Source organism: Bos taurus, chromosome 2, assembly GCF_002263795.3.
Source record: "Bos taurus isolate L1 Dominette 01449 registration number 42190680 breed Hereford chromosome 2, ARS-UCD2.0, whole genome shotgun sequence".
NCBI classification, from domain to species: Eukaryota; Metazoa; Chordata; class Mammalia; order Artiodactyla; family Bovidae; genus Bos; species Bos taurus.
In genome coordinates, this window is record NC_037329.1 from 135,625,267 (window position 1) to 135,646,004 (window position 20,738).

Below are 20,738 nucleotides of genomic sequence, written 5' to 3' on the forward strand. Positions count from 1 at the left end.
CCCGGGGCACCTGCTGGGTCCACTCAGCCTCTCGCTTCACCTTCGATCAGCACTCACAACCCTCAAAATCACACCCCTGTGCTGGCCACCCCTGCTGCTTCCCTAGCATCAGTCTCTCTCCCTTATAAGCTGGCCAGTTGGTACCACCCACAGCCACCATGCTCTACAACAGTCCTCCCTACAAAGGCGCTGGGGTCTGTGTATGTCCTACTCCCTTCTCTCCCCAAGACTTCTCTGGCCCACTCCTTTAGGCCTCAATGTAAAGAACACTCCTCAGAGGCCTCCCTGACCCCAGCCTTGGGTGGGGGTGAGCTCCTTCCCACCTCCTGGGGGTCCAGTGTCTGCCCCCCACCCCCAGACCACAAGCACCATGAAGGCTGCATCCCCAGGGCCCAGTCTGTGGGCAGACACTCCCTCGCTTCATTACCTCCCTGTACTGATGGCTAAGGGCTTCCCTGGTGGCTCAGATGGTAAAGCATCTGCCTACAGTGCAGGAGACCCAGGTTCAGTCCCTGGGTCAGGAATATCCCCTGGGGATGGGAATGGCAACCCACTCCAGTATTCATGCCTGGAGAAACCCATGGACAGAGGAGCCTGGAGGGCTACTGCCCATGGGGTCGCAGAGTCGGACATGACTGAGCGACTAACACGCGCTCTGAGAGCTCACAATGTGAGCATCTCCAGATGCTGGACCAGCGCTTTCCATACGCCACCTCTTTCCATCCTCACAGTAATTCCCTGAGAGGTAAGGCCCAATCTTCCCCCTTCACAGGCTGCACAGGCTCAGAGCAGATTCAGTCGCTCAGTCGTGTCCGACTCTTTATGACCCCATGAACCGCAGCACACCAGGCCTTCCTGTCTATCACCAACTCCTGGAGCTTGCTCAAACTCATGTCCATCAAGTAGGTGATGCCATCCAACCATCTCATCCTCTGTCGTCCCCTTCTCCTCCTGCCTTCAATCTTTCCCAGCATCAGGGTCTTTTCCAAGGAGTCAGTTTTTCGCATCAGGTGGCCAAAGTATTGGAGTTTCAGCTTCAACATCAGTCCTTCCAATGAATATTCAGGACTGATTTCCTTTAGAATGGACTGGTTGGATCTCCTTGCAGTCCAAGGGGCTCTCAAGAGTCTTCTCCAACAGCACAGTTCAAAAGCATCAATTCTTCAGCGCTCAGCTTTCTTTGTGGTCCAACTCTCACATCCATACATGACTACTGGAAAAACCATAGCCTTGACTAGACAGACCTTTGTCGGCAAAATAACATCTCTGCTTTTCAATATGCTGTCTAGACTGGTCATAGCTTTTCTTCCAAGGAGTAAGCATCTTTTACTTTCATGGCTGCAGTCACCATCTGCAGTGATTTGGAGCCAAGAAAAGAAAGTCTGCCACTGTTCCCATTACTTCCCCATCTATTTGCCATGCAGTAATGGGACTGGATGCCATGATCTTAATTTTCTGAATGTTGAGTTTTGATCCAACTTTTTCAGTCTCCTCTTTCAGTTTCATCAAGAGGCTCTTCAGGCCCTCTTCGCTTTCTGCCATAAGGGTGCTGTCATCCGCGTATCTGAGGTTATTGATATTTCTCACTTCAATCTTGATTCCAGCTTGTGCTTCACCCAGCCCGGCATTTTGCATGGTGTACTCTGAACATAAGTTAAATAAACAGGGTGACAATATAGAGCCATGACGTACTCCTCTCCCAATATGGAACCAGCCCACTGTTCCATGTCTGGTTCTAACTGTTGTTTCTTGACCTGAATGCAGATTTCTCAGGAGGCAGGTCAGGTGGTCTGGTATTCCCATCTCTCAAAGAATTTTCCAATTTGTTGTGATCCACACAAAGTCTTTGGCATAGTCAATAAAGCAGAAGTAGATGATCTTCTGGAACTCTCTTGCTTTTTCTGATCCAACAGATGTTGGCAATTTGATCTCTGGTTCCTCTGCCTTTTCTAAATCCAGCTTGAACATCTAGAAGTTCACGTATTGCTGAAGCCTGGCTTGGAGAATTTTGAGCATTACTTTACTAGCGTGTGAAATGAAAGCAATTGTGTGGAAGTCTGAACATTCTTTGGCATTGCCTTTCTTTGGGATTGGAATGAAAACTGACCTTTTCCAGTCCTGTGGCCACTGCTGAGTTTCCCAAATTTGCTGGCATATTGAGTGCAACACTTTCACAGCATCATCTTTCAGGATTTGAAATAGCTCAACTGGAACTCCATCATCTCCACTAGCTTTGTTCGTAGTGATGCTTCCTAAGGCCCGCTTGACTTTGCATTCCAGGATGTCTGGCTCTAAGTGAATGATCACACCATCATGGTTATCTGAGTCATGAAGATCTTTTTTGCATAGTTCTGCGTATCCTTTCCACATTTTCTTAAGTGATTTGCCTGGCCTCAAAGCTTGGAAGATCCAGGGCTGAGACTGGAATCCAGGTGCCCCTATTTCCCCGCAGAAAAACAAACTCTGTTTGGGAGATGATGGGCAGTGAAAAGAGGGGGCAGGGCAGTCAGGACGGCAGGACGGCACCTAGAGGTCAACCTGGGAACTGCAGGACGAGGAGTCCGCCTGCCCTTAGCATCCTCTGCCCAGTGACACCCTAACGGCCTCGTAGCTCCGTGAGCACCCAAAGGACCCAGAGCAGGACATGGACTCACTGCCTCATCCGTCACAGTGAAGCCAGCACCTTGTGGGGGCCCGCAAGGTCTGCCTGAGCAGGTCCCGTGGCCGTCACTCCACCCCTCTCCACCTTGCCCACTGCATCCTGGCTGCCCGGTGGCCTCTGTGGGTCGCAGGGCGGGGGACCGCCACTCGGGACCCACCCACTCGCCCGCAGCCTCTTCTCCCTTCTTTCCCTACCGACCACCTCCTCAGTGAGGCTCTCCCTGCCCTCCCACACAAACCCCGAGCCCACAGCGCTGCCTTATCTTTAACAACAAGCATTTTCTTATTTCTTTTGCCACACTGCACAGTTTGCAGGATCTTCGTCCCCTGGCCAGAGATCAAACCCCTGCCCCTAGGAGCACAGAGCACTAACCAGTGGGAAGCCAGGGAATTTCCCCAAACACTTTTATTGTGATAAGACAAATATAACGAAACAGGGCTCCCTGACCATCTTTAAGTGGCATTAGTCATATTCACACTGTTTATATGAGCATCACCATCATCTGTTTCTAAATCCTTTCCATCACCCTGTTATGAACTGCATTCCCTCAAAATCCATATGTTGGAGTCCTAACCACCATACCTTAGAATTGGACCTTATTTGTCATGAGTTAAGATGAGGAGTCGTGTCTGACTCTCTGCAACCCCATGGACTGTAGCCCACCAGGCTCCTCTGTCCATGGAATTCTCCAGGCAAGAATACTGGAGTGGGTTGCCACTCCCTTCTCCAGAGAATTTTCCAGACCCAGGGATGGAACCCGAATCTCCCACACAGCAGGCAGATTCTGTACTGCCTGAGCCACCAGGGAAGCCCCATACTGGAGAAGGATGGACCCTAATCCAATATGACTGGTATCCTAATAAAAGGGGACATTTGGGGGACTTCACTGGGAGGCCAGTGGCTAAGACTCCATGCTCCCAATTCAGAGGGCCTGGGTTAGATCCCTGGTCAGGGAACTAGATCCCACATGTTGCGACTGAGACCTGGCCCAGCCACAAAGCGGGGCCTGGACACACCCTCAAGGAGAGCTCCAGGTGAAGACGGGGCACGCTCCGCCGCCAAGAAACTCCCACAGGCTTCGAGCCTGGAGCCAACTCTTCCCTCACTCTGCAGAGGAAGGGCCTAGGACTTCTGGCCTCCAGACCCACGAGACACAAATTTCTCTTGTTTAAGCCACTCAGTTTGTGCTGCTGTGTTACAGCAGCCCCAGCAGACAAATACAACTGCAAACTCCATAACCAGTGAGCAGTAATCCTCCCTTCCCCACACCTCTGGCAACCTCTAAATTCTGTCTCCATGAACGTCTATTCTAAATGTTTTCTATAAGTGTAATTATACTATATTTGTCCCTTTTTTTTTCTTTTGGCCATGCCAAATGGCTTACGGGATCTTAGGTCACTCACCAGGGATCGAACACACACCTCCCCATGCAGTGGAAGTGCCGAGTCTTAACAACGGGATCCCAGGGAAGTCCTTATATTTGTCCTTTTGTGACCAGCTTACTTCACCTAATATAACCCTATTAAAGTTCATCCATGTCGCAGCACAGATCGAGATGACCCTCTTTCTTAAGGCTGAATAAACCCCGTTGTATTCAAACACTACATTAGCAACTCACCTGCTCACGCACACTCTGAGACGGTGTACAATGTCTATCTATTCAAACACTACCTTAGCAACTCACCTGCTCACGCACACTCTGAGACGGTGTACAATGTCTATCTATTCAAATACTACATTAGCAATTCACCTGCTCATGCACACTTTGAGGCGGTGTACAATGTCTATCTATTCAAACACTACATTAGCAACTCGCCTGCTCACGCGCACTCTGAGGCGGTGTACAACGTCCACCCAGTGCCTCTTTTCAATTCTCTTGCGGATATACCTAGGGGTGGAACTGTGGAGTCATATGGTAATTGGGCTCCAAAATCACCGCAGACAGTGACTGCAGCCACGAAATTAAAAGATGCTTGCTTCTTGGAAGGAAAACTATGACAAACCTAGACACCATTAAAAAGCAGAGACATCACTTTGCCAACAAAGGTCCGCATAGTCAAAGCTACGATTTTTCCAGTATCCATAAACAGATGTGAGAGTTGGACCATAAAGAAGGCTGAGCACTGAAAAATTAATGCTTTTGAATTGTGGTGTTGGAGAAGACTCTTGAGAGTCCCCTGGACTGAAAGAAGATCAAACCAGTCAATGCTAAAGGAAATCAACCCTGAATATTCATTGGAAGGACTGATGCTGAAACTCCAACACTTTGGCCACCTGATTCGAAGAGCTGACTCATTGGAAAAGACTCTCATGCTGGCAAGGATTGAAGGCGGGAGAAGACACCAGAGGATGAGATAGATAGCATCACGAACTCAGTGGACATGAATTTGAGCAAACTCTGGGAGATAATGGAGGACAGAGTCTAGCGTGCTGAAGTCCCCGGGGTCACCAAGAGTCGGACATGACTCAGCAACTGAGCAACAACAACAAAAATAGTAATTCTAAATTTTAGTTGCTTGAGGAACTGCCAAACTATTCTTTCACAGTGGTTGCATTATTTTACATTCCAACCAACAATATCCCTTGACTTTTCCTTACCTACTTTCTAGCCCTGGAGTCAAGGTGAGCCTGGGGTTAGGCTGAGACAAGATGAGGGCTTCCTGAAAGGCCGCCTCTCCCAGCGTCACCCCCTGGGCCTTGGGAGCAGATGGCAGGTGGGAGGATCTCTTCTGAAGTTCCTGGAGGGCAGTTGGGCTGAGTGTGTATCTTTCTAGGGTAGACATAGTGGCCACAGGCCGGAACAGAGGAGTGGGCAGCCGTGATGGGAGAAGGAAGAGGATGAGGAGCTGATGGAGAGAGGGCAGGAGTCAATCACAGAGGACAGACAGACCCAGGGGAGGTAAGGACGTTAAGATGCAGCACTCTCAGCCACTATGAAAAATAGTATGGAAGGTCTTCAAAAAATTAAAAATAGAGTTGCCATACGATCCAGCAATCCCACTCCTGGGCATATACCCAGACAAAAACATAATTCAAAAAGATACATGCAGACTGTGTTCTCAGTGGCACTGTTTATGTTAAGACATGGAAGCAGCCTAAATGTCCATCAACAGAGGAGTGGATAAAGAAGACGCAGCACATATACACAATGAACTACTGCTCAGTCACAAAAGAGAATAAAATAATGCCATTGGGAGCAACATGGATGTACCTAGAGATTATCACGTTAAGTGAAGTAAGTCAGAAAGAGAAAGACAAATACCATTTGATTTCACTTATATATGCAATCTAAAATACAGCACAGGGACTTCCTTGATGGTCCAGTGGCTAAGACTCTGCACTCCCAATGCAGGGAGCCAGGGTTCAATGCCTGCTCAGGGAACTTGCCCAGTTACCTTAAAATCCAGCACGCCAAAAACGAAGACGGAAGATCCTGCGTGCTGCAACTAAGCCCAAGTACAGCCAAGTGAATAAATAAATATTTTTTTAAATATATGGCACAAATAAACTCTTATGAAACAGAAACAGGGCCACAAAAATGGATAACAAACCTGTGGATGTCAAGGGGGAGATGGTTAGGAGAGTGATGACCTGGGAGTTTGGCGTTATCAGATATGAGCTAGTTTATACAGAATGGATAAACAAGGAACTATATTCAATATTCTGTAATAAACCGTAACAAAAAAGAATATTTTAAAATATACATACATACATAAAGTGAAGTAGAAGTCTCTCAGTTGTGTCTGACTCTTTGCGACCCCATGGACTATAGCAATCCACAGAGTTCTCCAGGCCAGAATACTGGAGTGGGTAGCCTTTTCCTTCTCCAGGGATCTTCCCAACCCAGGGATCAATCCCAGGTCTCCCACATTGCAGGCAGATTCTTTACCAGCTGAGCCACCAGGGAAGCCCAAGAATACTGGAGTGGGTAGCCTATCCCTTTTCCAGGGGATCTTCCCAACCCGGGAATGGAACCCAGGTCTCCCGCACTACAGACGGATTCTTTACCAGGTGAGCCACCAGGGAAGCCCAAGAATACTGGAGTGGGTAGCCTTTCCCTTCTCCAGCGGACCTTCCCTACCCAGGAATCAAACTGCTATCTCTTGCATTGCAGATGGATTCTTTACCAACTGAGCCATAGGGGAAGCCCACTTACATAGATATAACTGTATCACGTTACTCTACAAATTTGCAATTTGACATTGCAAATCAACTATGGTTCAATTTAAAAAAAAAAAAAAAAAGGAGCACCGTCCACTTCCTTTAAAAAGCACGTGTGCCCGTTTGCCTCAGTGAGGGGGAGGGGCTGAGATGGGCTCGGGGCGTGGCCCGGCTCAAGAGGGCGGGGCTGAGATGAGCTCAGGGGGCGTGGCCCCGGCTAAGGGGCCGGAAAGTGACTTGGGCCCCAGGTGGGCGGGCTCTGCGAAGCCACCAGAACCAGCCACAGGGCGGGGTCATCAGAGGAGGGGTGGCCCGGCACCCGGGGCCCAGGGTGCCTCGTGGCGGGACAGAGCTAGGCCTATGGGCGGACGAGGGGCGGAGGCCCCGCAAGGCCCGCCCGCTGACCCCAGCCTCCGTTCTCACCTCCTGCAGGCGTGCCCCGGGCTGGGGAGCCGGCCACCGGCCCCCCGAGCCCCAGGCCCCGGCGCAGGGCCGATCGCAGGCCGGCGAGCTGGGCCTCTGCCGCGCGCCGCTGCGCCTCCACGCGGGCCCGCTCAGCCTCCAGGCCCTGAGCCCGGCCCTCGGCTGCGCTGAGTCGCAGTCCCAGGTCCGCGGCCTCGGCCCGGGCGGCCTCCAGCTTGAGTCCCAGGCTGCGGGCATGGTCCAGCTGCTGGTTCCGGGCGCCGCGCGCCTCCTCCACGGAGCCCAGCAGGTCTCGCTCCCGGGCCCGGAACTCGCTTTCTTGCTCCTGCAGCTTCCGCTGGGCCCCCTGGAGCTGGAGCGGGGACAAAGCCCAGGAGTAGGGGTCAGCAAAGCCACCCCTCAACCGACATCCAGCCTCCTGGCCCACGGGCCCAAAAGTAGGGTACACAGCACCTGTGGTCTCCACCCAAGCAGGAAATGCGCGAACGTCGTGAGAGTACGGAAGGAAACAGCGTTTCTCTCTACCTTCTCTGTAGGTGCCTTGCAGTGTACACCATTTATTAGTAATAAACTAACAGCTAAGGCCTGCACAGATAGGACTTACTAGTGCCAGGCACTAAGTACTTCCCCCCCACCCAGAAAATCAAATCTAATTACCACTATGAATCATCTCCATTTTACAGATGAGGAAACTGAGACACAGGGCAGTTATGTACCATGCCCAAGGCCACAATGCTAGAAAACTGAGAGCTAGGATTCAAAGTCAAGCACCCTGGCCCCAGAGCCTTTTCTCTTAACCACTAGACCGCAGTGCCTCTCGTGCACATAATTTATCAATGAATCAGAAAACGACAGGAAGCACTAAAAACTCCTTAGGAGCGACGTGCCTGACAACACACACGCCTCTGGTTCTGAGAATGAGCCAACCCCTCACTCACTGCCTTAGTTTCACTGAACACCATCCACCCTGGATGCCGAGACCTGCTCAGGGCCTGGTATACACCCCCCATTCTATAACTGCTCTGAGGCACAGAGAGTTCGAGTGACTCAGTCAAGGTCACACAGTAGGTTCAGTGCCAGAAAAGAGTGGAAAGAGTGTCGGCTTTGGAGTCAGACAGACCTGGGTGGCTGTGTGACCTTGGTAAGTTCCCTTGACCTCTCTGAGCCTCAATATCTGGTTCTCTCTCTAAAATGGGGCTAATTATACCTACCTCATGAGACTGCTGGGAGAATCAAACAACTTTCTGTCTACAAAGCTCTCCCCACCCCTGCTACACAGTTCTTGTCATTATTATTATTATTATACTTGGGGAAGAAAGGAGTGGGGATCAGGGACCAGTCCTAAGGAGTGATCTCTCAGAATGACTCCAGCGCGACTTCCCTGGTGGTCCAGTGTTAAGACTCTGTTTCCACTGCAGGGGTCATGGCTCAATTCCTGGTTGAGGAACTAAGATCCCACATGCCAAGCAGCACGGCCAAAAAGAAGACTCCACTATTGGAGTCCCCAGCCCCTTCTAACTGCCTGCGAGGACCCTCCCGTCCAGGCCGCCTGCCCACCATCTGGTTACCTCCTGCCGAATTGCCTCCAGGTTGGCCTCGCCCTGCAGCAACTTCTGTCGCAGGCCCAGGGCCTCCCGTCTGCCCTCCTTCTCTGCCCGCTCGCCCAGCGCCAGGCGGCCCTGCAGCTCCAGCAGCTCTCGGCCCAGCCTAGCATTCTCGCTGTCCAGCATCTTCATCTGGGAGAGAATGGGCACAGGCAGGACGGAGGAACCTTCTCAGCACCACGCTCCCTTTGAGTCCAGGGTGCCCGTGAGTGCCACAGGCTCCAATGGCAGTCCTTCAGCTCTGCCCCATGACCCTCCCAGTCCAAACCTGGCACTGAGGGGACTCAGGACCCGCTGCTCTGGAGACCACGACCACGTGTGCGTGCTTACTGTCCGACTCTTTGCAGCCCCATGGACTGTAGCCCACCAGGTTTCTCTGTCCATGGAATTATCTGGGCAAGAACACTGGAGTGGGCTGCCATTTTCTCCTCCAAGGGATCTTCCTGACTCAGGGATGGAACCCACATCTCTTACATCTCTTGCATTAGCAGGCAGATTCTTTACCACTGAGCCACCTAGGAAGCTCTAGGGATACATACATTGAACACAACCCTAATCCACTGGAAGCCCGTGCCTGATAACTGCAGCCAGGTCAGACACCTGGGCACCAGTGAGCTCAGTGCACCACCTAATCATAGCTACCTACCACGGAGAGTGGTAGGAGTTCTGCAGGGCAGGGACTCCGGGGCATCTTTCACCTCCACAGTGATGCCTAACTTGTATGGAGTGTCTATCACACGTCTGGGTCATCTTTCGCCTCCACAGTGATGCCTAACTTTTGTGGAGTGTCTATCACATGTCTGGGGCATCTTTCACCTCCACAGTGATGCCTAACTTTTGTGGAGTGTCTATCACACGTCTGGGTCATCTTTCACCTCCACAGTGATGCCTAACTTTTGTGGAGTGTCTATCACACGTCTGGGGCATCTTTCGCCTCCACGGTGATGCCTAACTTTTGTGGAGTGTCTATCACACGTCTGGGTCATCTTTCACCTCCACAGTGATGCCTGACTTTTGTGGAGTGTCTATCACATGTCTGAGGCATCTTTCACCTCCACAGTGATGCCTAACTTGTGGAGTATCTATCACACGTCTGGGGCATCTTTCGCCTCCACGGTGATGCCTAACTTTTGTGGAGTGTCTATCACACGTCTGGGTCATCTTTCACCTCCACAGTGATGCCTAACTTTTGTGGAGTGTCTATCACACGTCTGGGTCATCTTTCACCTCCACAGTGATGCCTAACTTGTATGGAGTGTCTATCACATGCCTAGCCCTATTCTAAGTGCTTTGGTCATGTGAACTCATTAATACAGGATACGTACTGACATCATCCCTCTTTAACAGACAAGAAAATGAAAACTCAGAAAGGTGAAGTGACTTGCCCAGTCACACAGCCCACAAGCAGCACACTGGGATTTGATCTCAGACAAATGGAATCAAAGGGACGTTTCTAGCCTCCTATTTCCCCAGGAGCAGGTGGGGCTGAGGCCTACCTACCCTGCAGCACCATAGCAAAGGGAACTTTAAAACGTGCTGTCTCACCCAAAACCCCAGCAAGAGCCTGGCACACGGGTGTGAGCTCCCTTCAGAGAGTCCTGTGGTTTCCCAGGACTTGAGCCTCACAGGAGGGGGCTTGGGTAGAGGGGTGCATTGGTGGAAGGTAGGGGGGATCTGTTATTCAGGCTGTAGTATCTCTGGGGGAGGCAGAGCCTGGGTGCCAAAGGGGGCTGTTTCCTGTCCTGCTGGTCTTCTGGAGTGGGGAAGCCTGAGTCTCAGTGACCAGGGCAGTGCCCAGTATACCGTGGGCACTTGTTAAATGCTTGCTGCTTTTGACGACCTTGGAGATCATCTAATTCAGAGCTCTGCAAACTGCAGGCCAAGATTCCACAGGCCAAATTCCACTAGTCACCTGTTTCTATAAGGGTTTGAGCTAAGGATGGTTTGTGTTTTTAAGTAGTTAGAAATGACTCATTTTTACATGGTTGAAAGAAAAACAAAAGAAGAATATTTCTGACACGTGTAAAGTATATAAAATGCAAATTTCAATGTCCACAGGCAAAGTTTTAAGGGAACACACTCCACTCACGTAGGTACCATCCAGGCCTGCTTTCTCCCTATGATGGCAGAGTAGAGTAGTCGCGACAGAAACTGTAAGGCCCAGGAACCTGGAAATATTTACTATTGGGAGCTTTTCAAAAAAACGGTTTGCCAGCTCCTGACCTAGTTCATGGATCTGCACCTCTGGTTGTTCACAGATTCCTTTGAGAACTGGCTAAGAGCTCCGGACCCAATCTTTGGAGATATGTGAACAAATGTGTACACAAAAGTACACACACACGCACAGTTTCATGGTTTGAGGACTCCTCAAAGACCACCCATTAATACCAAGGACAGGTAACAGGCCTTGTTACAGTTCAAGCCCTTGGTTTTGACTACGAGAGGGGCCGTGGCTCCAGGAAGGGGGTGCGGTGGACTTCAGGCGCACAGGGAGTGCTGGTGGGGGGACAGGTGAGGGGACGGGGGTGGGGTGGGTGGGGTACCTGCCGCCGGAGCTCCTGCAGCTCCCGCCGGGCCTCCAGCCGCGAGCGCTCCACCTCCTGCAGCCCGGCCCGCAGCTCCCCGGCCTCCTTGCCCACAGCCACCCGGGCCTCCTCCAAGAGCACCAGCTTCTGCTCCTTGTCCTCGTTGGCAAGCTTCAGGCTGGAGGGGGCAGAGGGCAGAGGGCAGAGGTGGCCCCCGGTACTGGGGAGGGTACCCTGAGTGACCCTGTACAGCAGCCCTTCCCCTGGTTTCTGGAGTGGCTCTGACAGCCTCCTGCCTGCAGGTGCCCATTGCCGCCTGCCAAGCATTCCTCCCCTGGGCCAGGCCCTCCAGGGACGGGGAGCAGACCCTCGGTGGGGAGAGGTGGACAAGAGGGCACACTGGCTTCCAGGGCGATGCCGGTAGGTGGGGCCAGGGTCTGAACGCCCCCCCAACCAGACCGGCCATCACCACTCCCCTTCCTGCAGGGAAGGAAAATCACCTCAAACCAGGCAAGTCTGAGCTTGCTCGGAGAGTAGAGACACCCCACCTGTGCGATTCCCCCAGAACCCTGGGGGTGCAGTTAGTCCCGGGGATGAGGTTCAGGGAAGTGAGGGGCGGAGCTTGGTGAAGGGGCGGGGCTCGGTAAAGGGCCCGCCGGCCGAGACCCCACCTGACCCGCTCGCTCTCTGCCGTCTTCAGGGCCGCGCGCAGCTCCTCGTTGGAGCGTCGCAGGGCCTCAATCTCCCTGACGCCCTCGCTCAGGCTGCGCCGCAGCTCGGCCACCTCCTGGCGCTGGGCCTCGCGGCTGTCCTGGCCCTCCCGCACCTTGCGCTGGGCCTCCAGCAGCTCCCGCCGCAGCCCGCTGCGTGCCTCTTCCAGCAGGCGCAGCTGGGTCCGAAGCTCTTCTGCCTGTGAGGACAGCGGGTGTCCACAGCCGGGGGCCGGGCCCCCTCAGGCTGGGTGCGAGCCCGCCCATTCCCGTCTCTGGGGCCACAGGGCGCCTGCCCCATCCCTCTGCCGCGACTGGGCCTGCAGGTGAGCAGGTTATGATTTGGGGCAAAGCATGCTGGAGTCAGCGGTGCTCTGGCCTGAAAGAATCATCAACCAGGGCTTCCCTGGTGGCTCAGACGGTGAAGAGTCCACCTGCAATGCGCGAGACCCGGTTCAATCCCTGCGTCAAGAAGAGCCCCTGGAGAGCAGAACGGCTACCCACTCCAGTATTCTTGCCTGGAGAATTCCATGGACAGAGGAGCCTGGTGGGCTACAGTCCCTGGGGTCGTGAAGTCAAACACAACTGAGCAACTGACACTACTGCCACCTAATCATCAGCCAAGAGCGCCCTGCAGGGATTCTCGTGGTGGTCCAGTGGTTAGGACTCCACACTTCCCCTGCAGAGGGCACGGGTGTGATCCCTGGCTGGAGAAGTTGCCACATGCTGTGCAACGCAGCCCCCCCAAAAGATCGGTCAACCTAAGGATCAACCTTAACACGTTATTGACCAGAGATGTATTAATACAACTTCTGTTACCTGAACGTGTTGACCAAAGACGTCTCAATATTCACTTACAAATTGCTGGCCACAGGCATCAGTTTCCGCAAAAATCCCTGGTCAATAACGAGTTAAGGCAGGGGCCCCGCCAACCTTTCTGTGAGAGCTCAAGCTCCACATGTACACAGAAGGCCCTTAATAAATGTTTGCTGCTTCCCTCCCTTCCTTCGTTCCCTTACTCTCAAGGGCACCTTCTGGGCCCCCAGCAGCCTCAGCTGTGCTGCGCAGAGGGGCGAGCAGGCAGGCGGGCGGGTGGGCGGCTCACCTCGCGCAGGCAGGACTCCCGCTGGCGGCCCAGGTCTCCGGCCTGCTCCCGCAGCCTCTTCACCTCCTGGGCATGAGCCGCGGCGGCCTCCTCCAGCTGGGCCCGCAGGTCCCGCAGCTCGGACGTCAGGGCGTTCACGGTGCTCTAGGATCGATGGCTCCTCAGACTTGGCGCTGTGGTGTCCGCCCCCGCCCTGCCCCCGCCAGCCCGCCCCTGACTGCTGCTGGGCTAGCAGGGCACTGTCCACTGTCGGCTCCCAGCACGGCCCCGCACGCCGGCCCGTCAGGCCCTCTGTGATCTCCTGACACCCAGCAAGTGCTCTGCACGCAGCTCGTCTTCCCCAGGCTAGGGGTTCACAGGGCCCAGCTGTATCCTCTGCCTCCAGTGGGGACCCCCAAGTAAGGCTGAAGCCTCCTGCACAGCCTGGAAGCTGCCGCAGGGCACAGCCACGCCTCCGTCCCCAAGCCCCGCCCCTGCCCGGGCCACGCCCACCCAGGGGCCACACCTCCGCCACGCCCTGGCCTATGCCCGCCCGCCCAGGCCACACCCCCACCCACCCCGACCCCGCCCGCCCTACCCTGTCCTGCTCCTGGCGGTTCTGGGCGTCCCGCTTCTGTCGCTCCATCTCCAGGGAGACGGCGGCCAGGCTGTGCCGCGTCCCCATCAGCTTCTCGGACAACGCCGTCTTCTCGGACTCCTTTAGGGACAGGGCCTGGGGAGAGGCGGGAGCAAAGGGCTCAGGGCCCTGGGAGGTCCTGGGGGATGCTTGGGCCTTTCCCCACCCTGCCCTGGGAACGGTGCCCCCGGGGGCTTGGGGCCCTGACCGGCCACCGCAGGTGGAGCCAGGGTCAAGGCGCAGCCCCAGGAAAGCGCTGGTGCACTGTTGTTACAACAGCAGTTACAACCTGGACACAGACACAACCTAAGAGATCGCACATCCTGAAGGGCCTTTCATTACTCCCATTTTACAGATGAGGCTACTGAGGCTCAAAGAGGTAAAGTGACCTGCCCCGGGTTACGTGGCGGGTAAGGAGAGATGGGCGAAGCCTGCCCTGTCTCCATTTCGTTACAGAAGGTCAGGAGTTAGTTCTTTCTGAGGAGGGTCAGCTGCTGCACGTGGGCTCCGTGGGGACAGCTCGTAGGCAGTCACGGGGATGCCACACCGGGCCCGGGGTGGAGGAAGGGTGAGCGGAGGGGGTTAGCTTTTCGGGAACAACACTCATGGTGTCAGGATTGTGGTGGTTATGCATTACGCTCCCGCCGTGTGCCAGGCCCACCCGCTGGACATGGGGATCTTGGTGACGCCTCACAAATGCCCCTTGAGTTCCCACTGTGAGGTGAGGAAACTAAGGCCCGGAAAGGACTCCTGGCTGCAAGCCTGGGTGGCGAGCAGGGCCTGGCCCCTCAGGCGGCCGCCGGAGCCCACGCACCTGCTGCTTCTCAGTCTCGGCCAGGAGCAGGCCCTCGTCACGCTCCTGCTGCAAGGCGGCCATCTCCTCACTCAGCTCTTCCTTCTCGGCCTCCAGCCGGGCCAGCAGCTCCTCCCGCTCCCGCTGGAGCTGACCCTGCAGGCGGGCCCGCTCTGCGCCCAGCTCCCGCCACGCCGCCTCCTGAGGGCCAGGCAGAGGTGTGCGTGACCCACGTGGCTGGGCAGGCAGCTGCTCTCCACCCTCGGGGCGGCCGGGCCTCGGGGCAGGTGGGGTAGGTGAGAGGAAGGGTTATGACGGGGACATGCCGGGGCTGTGCAAGCCCCAAGGAGCAGCAGCTAAGTGGGCTGAGAGGATGGGGGCTGAGTGGAGCGGGAGCAGAAAATGTTTCCTGGAGGAAACAAGCAGCAGTCAGTCAGGTAGAGAAAAAAGAAAAAGGACCCTGGGCCAGAGTACAGCCCCAGAGGCAGCTTGGAGGAAGGAGGAAGACGAACAGGGAAACCGTGATGTTTACGGTCCCTGGAGCTCGAATTACAAGGTGGACAGGGTGAAGGCCAGGGCCAGAGCCACACGGAGCAGTCAAGCCAGACCACGCCAGACCAGTGGGCGTTCGGGAGGAGTGATCTGATTCCTAGGGACAGGAGAGGCCTCAGGCAAGGGTGATGAGGGGCAATCTGAAGTTTAGAACAGTGGGTTGCTGTGGGCTTCCCTGGTGCTGCTAGTAGTCAAGAACCAACGTGCCAGTGCAGGAGACATAAGAGACTCGGGTTCGATCTCTGGGTCAGGAAGATCCTCTGGAGGAGGGCATGGCAACCCACCCTGGTCTTCTTGCCTGGAGAATCCCACGGACAGAGGAGCCTGGTGGGCTACAGTCCATGGGGTCGCAAAGAGTCGGGACACGACTGAGCGACTTAACACGCACACACGCAGAGCGTGGAAGAAGGCCTGGGACCAGGGGTCTGGGCAGAGTGTGCTGGGTTGGCAGTGAGGACTGAGGAGGCCTGGGTCTGGGAGCCACAGATCTGCTGACATTAAGAGGCCGAGTCTGGGGTTGCAGGGAGAGGGAGGGTGGGCACAGAGTCTGGCCCCCAGGACTAGGTGGGTGAGACCCACAGGCAGCACAGGCAGAGCCCACCCGGGGCCTGAGGGGGGCGCCTGGCCCCGCACACGTCCTAACAGCTGTGAGGACTCCCTGCATAAAACGCGGTGCCACCCCTGCTGGGGGAGGGGGGCTCCATCCATCCAAATCCAAGAAGACGGGGTGCGTGGGCCCCTGGTGGAGGGGGCCACAGTCCGAACCCTCTGTCAGAAGCAGCCCAGTCCAAGACAGGTGAGGCAGGGCCCTGCCCAGAGGCCAGCCCAGGGAGTGTTTCAGTGCAGTAACCACCACCAGCATCCAGAAAGCGCCTGCTCTGTGGGAAGCCGTTCGTATGGTTGGGCTGGCCAAAAAGTTCATTCAGGTCTGCCATTCCATGCCGAACAAGCTTTCTGGCCAGCCTCAAACTATCACCGTCCCCCACGGTTACGACGAGGAAGTGAAGGCACAGAGGCCTTTGGTAGCGAAACCAGCAGGCGGCCAAGGTCAGGTCTGAGCCGGGCTACACAGCTCCAGAGCCGGTGTGCTCAGACACCACTGCTCTGTTCTTTCAGTGACCCGGCCCCTCACTTTTCTATGTGATCTGGTCTCCAGAATTTACTTTCATATGCAAATAGCACTTCTTCACAAATTAAAGTGCTTTCCTGCTATACATTACATCAACATTTTCCAAACATGTCTGTGGACCTCCTGCCTCGGATCACCAGGGCTGAAACAGACTGGGGCCTGGGAATCTGCATGGTTGATAAGAAGGGGCCCCTGATGGATCCTCCCAGCTGCCCATAGGACCTCTGAAACACAGATGAAGTTCCATTTCACAGATTTGGAGACTGGGGCAGAGTGAGAAGGCTGACTTGCCTGAGGTCACAGAGGAGCTAAAGCCAGTGGTTCAGAGCCACCCCCCACGCAGCCCTCCCCAGTCTGCCCCAAGCCAGCAGCCCGAACCTTCTCTCGCTGGAGTCGCTGCAGATCCTCCTCGTGGGCTGCCCGCTGCTCCCGCAGAGAGGAAAGGGCCTCCCGCTCAGTCTGAAGCAGCTTCTGGGCCGTCAGCTCCTTGTCCAGAGCAGCCTTCTCCTCTGCAGCTGCCATCTGCTGTCGCAGGCCCGCCAGCTCCCCTGTACAGGAGAGATGGGATGGAGTCAGGTTTGGGGGGAACTCCCCAGTGGGCCAGCAGACACGGGCCAGAGGAGCCACAGGGGCAGAGTCCCAGAGGGAAAGGGTCCCTCTGGTATCAAGGCTGAGTTCCCTTGGAGAGCCTCCTTGCCCTCTCTGGGCCAGTTTCCCCATCGGCTGCATGGCCCAGTGGCCCTACCCACCTGGAACGCCATCGAAATGCTGAAGAAGGGGCCCCAAAACGGGGAGGACACAAACATACGGCAACCCCCGTCACTGAGCGCTTACTCGCCAGGGACCTGGCGGGCACGTCACAGCTTCACATCACGCCTAGGCGGCTTACCCCCACTCCCCAGATGAGGACAGGGAGGCTCAGGGGAGACATGGGACCTCCCAAGGCCGCACAGCTTTCCGCAAGACGTCACCTTTAGTGACTGACTGCAATAGTATGCTTGGGGGACTGTCAGCACTAATGAAGATGGCCGCGACGAGGGTGTGCCCCACTGTGGGCCAAATCTAGAAACCATCCTGGGGGCTGGAGGCCACCAGGCACTGTCGGCATTCCCCTTCTTGAGGTGCTCAGTAAATGCGGAGCGAGAGAAAACCCCGAGTTCAGAGACTGCGGGCAGTGAAAGCCATCATAAAAGCAGCTGATGGCGGCTCCACAGAGAGTTCAGGGCTCTCTAAGGGTCCTGATGACGATAAACAGCAGGCATCAGGCCAAGGCCACGCTTCCCTCACCTCATCCTGATGCAGCCTCAGGAAGCAGGGCTCCTCATCTCTGTCAGATGAGGAGCCCGCAGCCCACAAAGAGGAGGGGCTGGGAGCTGGGTCAGGCAGAGCCAAGGATCCCAACTTCAGGGAGAGCCCAAGACTCCACGGGGTACGGTCTGGGTGGAGACCGGTGTTCCCCGCCCCTTGCCCCAGGCCTGCCTACCGGTCAGGGCCTCCTTGGCCAGCAGCAAGGCCCGCCCGTCTGCCTCTAGCTGTTCCCGCCGGGACTCAAGCTGCGCCAGCTGCCTCTGCACCTCAAACAGGCTGCTCTCCAGGGCTTCCTTCTCCGATCTGCAGCACAGGCCATATCTGAGGCATGGGACCCAGCCCCTCAGGCCCCAGCGGATTCCGGGGTGTGGCCAGGCAGGGCCAGGTGCCACCCTACCTGCCCAGCCAGGTCCAATGCGTGGGTGGGGCTAGTCACCGGGCAACCCTGGCCAATCCCCCCGAGGGGGGCCAGGCAGAGCCCAAGGCCTTACCGCAGGCGTGCAGCCTCCTCTGACAGGGCCCGGCCTTCACGCTCGGCAGCCGCCAGCTGCACTGCCAGGCCAGCCCTCTCCTTGGCCAGCGCCTCCTTCTCCCGAGTTGCCCGCTCCAGTGCCTCCGTCTGCCGCTGCGTCTCCTGTCGGGCCTGCTCCAGCTGCTGCTCCCGCTCACTCAGCTGCCGGGAGAGCTGGCCCCCACCAGGTGCCATGAGGGCCACCCCTGGGGTCTCCCCTGCTTATCCTGAAGCATCCCAGCCCCGGGCCTGACCCAGCCCTGGCCTGGCAGGCAGGAGACCAGGCTCAAGCCCAGGTCTACCCTGATGTGCTGTGTATACCCTGACAAATCGCAGCCTTCTCTGGGCCTGCAGTGCACAGGGTCCTCGCTCAGTCTGGGTAGTAACCGAACCCTTGCTGTTCCCCCAGCACATCCAGGGAAGGCGGGTATATAGCACAAACCACAGGAGAGCTGCCCTGCAGGCCACAGGGAGGGGCCTGGAGCCCGGCTCCCGCGCCACATGGGCTGCTCGCTAGCAACCCCTCCCAGGAAGCCAGGCCCTCCGGGACAAGCACCCTAAGGTCCCTTCCAGCTATGGTTTCCCAGCACATCTGATTTCAGTTGTGAACTTCTCTACCGATTATCGTATCTTTGCAAAGTGGTGACTCATTTCTCCAAGTGTTTACACGGCGCACTCTTCAGAACAACCCTCTGGGAATAAGAACTACCATCCCTATGTTGCAGATGGGGCCACCAGGACATGGGGGCCTTGGGGAGCTTGCTCCAGGTCCCAGCTTGCAGAGGCGGGGCTGGATTTCAGCGGGGAATCAGGCTCCAGAGCCTGTGACTTCTGGCGTCTAGAAGCCCTCCAGAGCTGCCCCCTCACCCACCTGGGTGAGCTGCTCCTGCAGCCGGCAGCGCTCGCGGTGCAGCTCGGGGAGCTGGCGCTCCAGCGCCTCCCGGCCCCGCTCCGCCGCCCGCAGGGAGCCCTCCAGGCCCTGCCGCTCCACCTCCTGCTCCAGCCGCTCCTGCTGCAGCCGCTCCTGCTCCTCCCGAGACGCGGCAGCCGCCTGCTCCACCTGCTGCTGCCGGCCCAGCAAGGCCACCTTCTCCTCCTCCAGCTGCGGGTCAGGCGGGGCTGAGAGCAGGGGCAAGCCCAGCCCCCGTTCCAGAAAGGGGCCACCCGTCACCCACACCGGGCAGGAGGACAGGGGAGGTTCCTGAGGGCCAAGTGCGGGGCCGGAGGCCATCAGGCCATTGGGGAGGAGACACAGGGACCGCGGAGCTTCTTTTCCATCAGACCACGAGGAAGAAGACAGACGGAGTCCGAGACAGAGGGACGGAGGTATCCAGGGAGGGGTGGGCTGGGGCTGGGGACGCGGGGCGGGGGTAAGGCAGGAGGGTCCACAGGCCCACCACGTACCTGGGCGACGAGGTGGTTCAGAGCCAGCTTGTCCTGCGCCAGACCCTCATTCAGGGCACTCAGCTTGGACAAGGAGTCCCGCAAAGAGGCCTCCTCCGCCCTCAGCTTGGCCGTGGAGAGCTCGAGTGCCACGCGGCCGGCCTCCGCCTGCAGGGTCGGGACCAGCGGCCAGACAGTCAGGCGGAGAAAGCAGGGAAGAGATGCAAGGGACCCGGAGATGCGGAAGGATGAGAGGGGTAGAGAGATGGGCGTAGAGAGAGGTATGGGGAGACAAGGCCCTCAGACAGGGTGGGGGACATGAGAAGGGAGACGCAACAGGAAAAAGAAAGAATCCCTGCAGATGGCCTGCTGTCCACACAGAGCTGGACAAGGGCTGACAAGGCTGGCTCCTGCCACGGGGCACGGCCCGAGGTCAGAGGGTACCAGAGCGGGGTCGCGGGTGGGCCTGCTCAGGGCCTAGACCACAGGGAGTGGGACAGGCACCAACCAAGAACTGTGCCCCCAGCCCTCACAGACCCCAGGACCCGTGCCCAGAGATGGGGCTGGACGACTTGAGTCACAGGCCCTGCCCCAGAAGCATCTGGAAAAGCAGAGGTATGACCAGGCCTGGAGGGCAGTTCACTTACGGCTGTGATCAGAGGTCAGCCTGAGTCCAGGAGGAAGGGGTCAGTCTGTGGCCAGAGGGAGGAGGCCTGGGGCCAGGGCAGAGGTGGGCTTGTGGCAGGGTGGCAAACGGGGACCCACCTTGGCCAGCGCCTCGGCCACCTCAGCCTTCTCGGCCTGCAGCATGTCCCGCTGCAGCGTGGCACCACTCAGCGCCTCCCGCACCTCCACCAGCTCCTTCGCCAGCCCTGAGCGCTTCCCTTCCAGCTGCTCCAGTTGTCTGTGGCTGTGGGACAGAGGGCAGGGGGTGCTCCAGGTCACTCCCCTGAGTCTCCCACAGCCAGACATGCTGGAGCAGTGAGGGGCCAGGCACAAGGCAGGAGCCTCACCCGCAGGGGCAGCCAAGCCCATGGTGACTCTGAACCTCAGTTTTCACATCTGCAAAGTGGGTAACACCCACCTTGTGAAGTTGTTAAAAGGACGTGTGTCCTTATTGTAACCTGACATACCCCCCAAGGGCCTTCAGAAACAAGGATAATGTCCACTGCCACCACGTGCTGAACATCACTGTTACTTATGCCTCAGAGAAATAAATGAACAGCACAGGGGTTAAGAGGTTAACTCTGAAGGTT

General features: G+C 56.6%; 1 protein-coding gene across 3 annotated transcripts in view; it reads right to left on the bottom strand.

The window, feature by feature from the left end:
- CROCC (ciliary rootlet coiled-coil, rootletin) overlaps window positions 1-20,738 on the bottom strand; it is a 44,962-nt gene that overhangs the window by 8,131 nt on the left and 16,093 nt on the right. For all 3 annotated transcript variants that reach the window (XM_005203371.4, XM_059880248.1, XM_002685798.6), the window contains 13 exons: window positions 20,248-20,392; window positions 19,504-19,650; window positions 18,971-19,201; window positions 18,080-18,273; window positions 17,764-17,891; window positions 16,659-16,828; window positions 14,621-14,800; window positions 13,768-13,902; window positions 13,191-13,334; window positions 12,047-12,285; window positions 11,394-11,553; window positions 8,815-8,982; window positions 7,247-7,598 (listed from right to left, as the gene is read on the bottom strand). In XM_005203371.4, the coding sequence (XP_005203428.1) occupies window positions 7,247-7,598; window positions 8,815-8,982; window positions 11,394-11,553; window positions 12,047-12,285; window positions 13,191-13,334; window positions 13,768-13,902; window positions 14,621-14,800; window positions 16,659-16,828; window positions 17,764-17,891; window positions 18,080-18,273; window positions 18,971-19,201; window positions 19,504-19,650; window positions 20,248-20,392 (2,393 nt within the window). The remainder of the gene's footprint in view (window positions 1-7,246; window positions 7,599-8,814; window positions 8,983-11,393; window positions 11,554-12,046; window positions 12,286-13,190; window positions 13,335-13,767; window positions 13,903-14,620; window positions 14,801-16,658; window positions 16,829-17,763; window positions 17,892-18,079; window positions 18,274-18,970; window positions 19,202-19,503; window positions 19,651-20,247; window positions 20,393-20,738) is intronic.